Source organism: Salvelinus sp. IW2-2015, linkage group LG22 (assembly GCF_002910315.2).
Source record: "Salvelinus sp. IW2-2015 linkage group LG22, ASM291031v2, whole genome shotgun sequence".
NCBI lineage: Eukaryota > Metazoa > Chordata > Actinopteri > Salmoniformes > Salmonidae > Salvelinus > Salvelinus sp. IW2-2015.
Window position 1 is genome coordinate 35860627 of NC_036862.1, and position 6674 is coordinate 35867300.

General features: G+C 41.9%; 1 protein-coding gene across 1 annotated transcript in view; it reads left to right on the forward strand.

Moving 5' to 3' along the window:
• The window catches only part of LOC111982742 (roundabout homolog 1-like), a 285840-nt gene that overhangs the window by 86043 nt on the left and 193123 nt on the right, over positions 1–6674 (forward strand). Inside the window, exon 2 of the mRNA XM_024014341.3 lies at positions 1833–2159. Coding sequence (XP_023870109.1) covers positions 1833–2159 — 327 coding nt within the window. The remainder of the gene's footprint in view (positions 1–1832; positions 2160–6674) is intronic.

Genomic DNA, 6674 nt, shown 5'->3' on the forward strand with positions numbered 1-6674 from the left:
TGCTGCTGCGCGTATCATCAGCACCTGCCTAGGATTTCTTACTTACATAACCTGCTACCGTTTCTCTCTGTTCCTATGCATCACAATTCATTTATTGTCATGTCATCTTCAGAGTTACACATACACATACAGATGATGTAATAGTGTTAAGGATAGTGGTGGAAAAAGTTCCCAATTGTCAGACTTGAGTAAAAGTAAATCAAATTTGATTTAATTTGTCACATGTGCCGAWTACAAAAGGTGTAGACCTTACTGTGAAAGAATGAATACAACAGGTGTAGAACTTACTGTGAAATGCTGAATACAACAGGTGTAGAACTTACTGTGAAATGCTGAATACAACAGGTGTAGAACTTACTGTGAAAGCTGAATACAACAGGTGTAAACTTACTGTGAAATGCTGAATACAACAGTGTAGAACTTACTGTGAAAGATGAATACAACAGGTGTAGAACTTACTGTGAAAGGCTGAATAAACAAGTGTAGAACTTACTGTGAAAGGCTGAATACAACAGTGTAGAACTTACTGTGAAAGGCTGAATACAACAGGTGTAAACTTACTGTAAAGCTGAAATACAACAGGTGTAGAACTTACTGTGAAATGCTTACTTGCAAGCCCTTAACCAACAATGGAGTTTTAAGAAAAATAAGAGTTAACAACATATTTACTAAATAAACCAAAGTTTWAAAAAGTAACACAATAAAATAACAATAACTAAGGCTATATACAGGTGGTACTGGTACCGAGTCAATGTGCGGGCTACAGGTTAGTCGATGTAATTGATGTAATATGTACATGTAAGTAGAGGTAAAGGGACTATGTATAGATAATAAACAGAGAGTAGCAGCAGCGTAAAAAAAGGAGGTCAAAGCAAATTATCCAGGTAGCCCTTTGATGAACTGTTCAGGAGTCTTATGGCTTGGGGATAGAAGCTGTTAAGGAACKTTTTGGTCCTAGACTTGGCGCTCCGGCACTACTTGCCMTGCGMCAGCAGAGCGAACAGTCTATGACTAGGGTGGCTGGAGMCTTTGACAATTTTTTGGGCTTTCCTCTGACACTGCCTGGTATAGAGGACCTGGATGGCAGGAATCTTGGCCCCAGTGATGTACTGGGCCGTACACACTACCCTCTGTAGTGCCTTGCAGTCGGATACCGAGCAGTTGCCATACCAGGCGGTGATGCAGCCAGTCAGTCAGTCAAAGATCAGTCAGTCAGTCAAAGATACCTTAATAGAAAATGACTCAAGTAAAAGTGAAAGTAACTTTCACTACTTTAATAAAGGTATTTGGTTTTAAATATACTTAAGTATCAAAAGCAAATTAAATTGCTAAAATATACTTAAGTATTAAAATTAAAAGTATAAATTATTTCAAATACCTTATATTAAGCAAACCAGGCAGCGCCATTTTCTTGTTTTTCTTATTTTACTGATAGCCAGAGGCACACTCCAACTCTAAGATATCATTTACAATGAAGCATGTGTGTTTAGTGTGTCTGCCAGATCAGAGGCAGTAGGGATGAACGGGGATGTTCTCTTGATAAGTGTGTGAATTAGACCATTTCCCTGTCCTTCTAAGCATTCAAAATGGCTGTCAGGGAAAATGTATGGAATAAAAATCACATAATTTTCTTGAAATAAATATAAAAGTTGTCAAAAATATAAATAGTATAGAAAAGTACAGAAGCCCCCAAAAACTACTTAAGTAGTACTTTCAAGTATTTTTATTGAAGTACTTTACAGCACTAGTTAAGGATAGGGTAAAGAGTCCTAGCTGGCCTGTTGACCCCTAAAATATAGTGTTCTCAACTCTCTTTCCTCTTATCTTCCCAGGATCCCGTCTGCGCCAGGAGGACTCCCCACCCCGGATCGTAGAGCACCCATCTGACCTGATCGTGTCCAAGGGGGAGCCCGCCACCCTCAACTGCAAGGCGGAGGGGCGGCCCAGCCCTACGGTGGAGTGGTACAAGGACGGGGAGCGGGTAGAAACGGACCGGGACAACCCTCGATCTCAACGCATGCTGCTGCCCAGCGGCTCCCTCTTCTTCCTACGTATCGTCCACGGACGACGRTCCAAACCGGATGAGGGCTCCTACGTCTGCGTCGCCCGCAACTACCTAGGAGAAGCCATCAGCCACAACGCCTCGTTGGAAGTAGCATGTAAGTGCAGCTCATGTTGGGGCTTTTCTTATTTCCTCTTGGGCCTCTGGGCCTCTGGGCCTCTGAGCCTCTGGGTTCGGTGTGAATGGAAGAGAAGGGGGTTTAGACTGGAGCTGGGGCTGAATAGAAGACTCCAGTTTCCTACTCTATTTCTCCCCTCAATGTGCTCATTGAGTTGGATAATCTCACAGGAGATGGTTCAGGATGTGTTTGGCCCATTTGCCCCAGTAGGCCCAGTCCTGGGGGCAGATTGGCCTGAGCATCCCAGGGGGGGTGCTCCTGTAAAGGGCCCTTGGTAGGGGGTCAGGAGCTACAATAGGAACAAAGTGCTTTCTGTTGTCCTTCTAGCTCTGGTGTTTGTCAGGGAGATGGATCAGAGTTTTTATACACAAATCAGTTCAGTCATTGTATCTGTGTTTGGTCATCTTTTAGTAGAGAGAGTTACCTCAGTTGTTTCCTTGGTTGTAGACTAGACTAGTGGAGCTCCTCTTTATTGCCTGCTAGATGGTCTTAATGATGGACCTGCTTTGATGTGYATGGGGCATTCCATCATTGTGAGGGTCAGTGACTACGCTGAAAGGTTTGGGACTAAAAGCTTTCAAACAAATAGYCAGTGAATAATATACAGTACATAGAAAGAGGACGGACACCACTGCTTATTCATTTAACTCTTAGCATAATGATTGGTGCTCTGTGTTGACAAATTTGTCCTCAAGGCTGGTTGGTTTCTGAGGTCAGATCTTAGCCATGTTATCTGTACTGTGTCTCTACTGGCTGGTCTGAGGTCAGCTCTTAGACATATTATCTGTGCTGTCTGGAGAGGGAACATTGAGAAGAGGATCTCAGATATCAACCGCTTCTCAAGCATGCCCAGGAGCTGTCACCAAGGCCCTCATTGTAATCTAATCGAAAGAGAGGGGTTCGGGGGATGGGCGGTGGTCTTTTTACGGGTGCTGGTGACTGGGGCTTGAGGGGAGGATCTGATGGTGTGTAGGGGAGTGGGGATGAATACTAAAGGCTACATGAGCAGGCAAGATACATMCTGTATGTCAGCTGTGGAGTTACTATACTTTCTCAGTATTTGGTTGTGGATGATGTGTATATTTATAACTCTTGATGTACTATCAGGTGTGTACTACAACAGAGCAGTAATTCAAGATAATTGAAATAGCCATAATTAAAAAGATGAATAAAAAAGCATTCAATTGTTGCTTTCAAGGCCTCTGCCTTTGAAATGGGAGAGCCTGGTACCATGGGAGGACCATGGGGATATAGTCAGCAGTTGGGTTGGTCAACAGAAGAGGCCTGGTACCATGGAGAGACCATGGGATATAGTAGCAGTGGGTTGGTCACAGAAGAGCCTGGTACCAATGGGAGGACCATGGGGATATAGTAGCAGTGGGTTGGTCACGAGAAGAGCCTGGTACCATGGGAGGACCATGGGGATATAGTAGCAGTGGGTTGGTCACAGAAGAGCTTGGTACCATGGGAGGACCAATGGGAATATAGTAGCAGTGGGTTGGTCACGGAAGAGCCTGGTACCATGGGAGGCCCATGGGGATAAGTAGCAGTGGGTTGGTCACGGAAGAGCCTGGTACCATGGGAGGACCATGGGAGATATAAGTAGCAGTGGGTTGGTCACGGAAGAGCCTGGTACCATGGGAGGACCATGGGGATATAGTAGCAGTGGTTTGGTCACGGAAGAGCCTGGTACCATGGGAGGACCATGGGATATAGTAGCAGTGGGTTGGTCATGGAAGAGCGCAGCTGAAAACCATAACTCTGTGTGTTAGTGGTGGCGGGGACGGTGTCATGTCCATCTCCTCTCTAGATCTCACCCCAGAGTCAGGCCTCTGCTGCCCCAAACTGATGACTGTTCCCTGCTGTCTTTTATCCACTCAGTCCACTCGAGCCCTGCATGGTTAGAGGCCTGCCTTCAGAAAGACTGAAGGCCTCCCAATGAATTACATCAAATAGAAACTGTCAAGGAAAATAAACAGAGAGTCAAACAGGGCCCCACTTTCCATAAAATGGGATGCAAAAATATTCTCCCCAAAAGTGGACGATATAGGGTATTTATTTCAGAGGTGGGTTCTTCAAGTGAAGAACAAGAGGCTTGGCTGGAGCAGATGGTAGCAGGACTGGAGCGGTCAGGCCAGAGTAGAGACAGTGGCTGGCCTGGCCCTGCCCACAGAACTGGGCTGCTTATTCTGGACCAGGTTCAAAAGGACCCATAATGACAAGGTTCTGAGCAGCAGCCCTCTCTCGCTGTCTCACTCTGTCTCTCTCTGTTTCTCTGACCACCATTCTCTACCGCTCACACTCCCCCACATATATTTTGTTGTCAGAGCAACCAGGATAGAACCCTGCAGGAGAGAGAAGGGGAAGAGCAGAGAAAACTAAGCACTGAGCTTTTACAAACCTTGTTTAAACTTCAGGACAGGGACAGAGTACCTACGTGCCATGGACTGAGTATACAGGCCTTTTAAAAAACATTATTTGGACTTTGCATGCTTGTGTTTGCTGAAAAAGTTAGCCAAATCTCAAATTTATCCTAGTTTATCCATTTGCCATTTTAGCGTTTTATCCAAGGATTTATTGGCTAATTCCACAGTGAGTTCATGAAACCCAGAGAAGGAAGGTAAAGCATTAAAAGTGTTTACTCTACCAAGTCTCAGAGCCCTGCAAGAATCTAAAAGCAAAAAAAACACAATTTCTATACACTGTTATTCTGACGACCTGGCTTTTACAGTTCTCCTACACTCGAGCGACTGTAAACATAATCCAAGTTTCAAAAAAGTCATGTTTTGCCAGGCTGGGGCGAGCTAACCCAGTTTGTTTGGTTTTATCATTAATGACACACAGTACAGAGCCGCAATCTCTCCATCCCACCCTCTTAATATAGACAGGGTTATGCATTCACCATGAAATCATGGTAGTCGTGTTTATTCTATACTACATTACTGTATACTATACTATACTTAAACAATAAGGCACGAGGGGTGTGGTATATGGCCAATATACCAGGGCTAAGGCTGTTCTTATGGATTGTTTTATTCTTTTTTTATTTTAACCTGTATTAGGGATTCAGCCCTTAGCCGTGGTATATTGACCATATACCACAAACCCCTGAGGTGCCTTATTGCTATTATGAACTGGTTGCCAACGTAATTAGAAACAGTAAAAATAAAGTTTTTTGTCATACCATGGTATACGATATGATATACCACGGCTTTCAGCAATCAGCATTCAGAGCTTGAACCACCCAGTTTATAATATATGTAATTGCCTAGTTAAATACGGTTAAATAAAAATAAATAACAAGTATATAATATACTATACTATAGTGTGCTATACTACAGTACTATACTATATGTTCTATACTATAACCGTACTGTACTATAATATACCGTACTGTACTATACTATATGTGACTCTAATATATATATCCCGTGTACTATACTATATGTACTATAACTGTACTATAATCATAGGTGATAATACTAATACTGTTTACTATACTATAATGTACTATAATATAGTGTACTGTACTAGTATGTACTATGCTATACTGTACTATACTATGCCTTGCTATACCATAATATACTATACTGTGCTGTAGTGTACTATGCTGTACTATACTACGATGTTCTATACCATAGTTCACTATACTATACTGTACTACACTATAGTGTACTATAATATATTGTACTATACTATGCTGTACTATAATATACTATAGTGTGCTATACTATACTGTACTATACTATACTGCACTGTACTATAATGTACAGTACTAGTATGTACTATGCTATACTGTACTAAACTATACTGCACTATACTATGCATTGCTATACTATAATATACTATGCTGTACTGTACTATGCTGTACTATACTATGCTGTTCTATACTATGGTGTAATGTACTATACTGTACTGTACTATACTATACTGTACTATTCTATAATGTACTATACTATAGTATACTATACTGTGCTATGCTATACTGTACTATTCTATAATGTACTATATTATAGTGTACTATGCTATACTGTACTATACTGTACTATTCTATAATGTACTATATTATAGTGTACTATACTATACTATACTGTACTGTACTATACTGTACTATCTATACTCACACAGGCTCAAGGTGGGATTAATTCTCTCTCTATTGATGTTTGCTTTGTATTTGTAATGGAGACGCCAAGTAATAAGACAGCTTTGTTCCTGTTTAATAGCATGGAGAGCAAAGAGAGATAGCGATGTACTGTTTAACTAAAGAGAGGACTGACTGACTGACTGACTGGTTGGCTGACTGGCTGACTGACTGGCTGACTGAACCTGCTCTCTAGCAGGCTAGAATCCTCTGACTGCACTGCAGGCCACATTAAGTAATGTACAGTATCCAGCTGCCTTTCAAAGAATGACAAAAATTCCCCACCCCAGTTTTTTATGCTTTTTTTTAACAGCTGCAGTTAAAAAAAATCCCAGAGTTCCAATGTTTGAGTA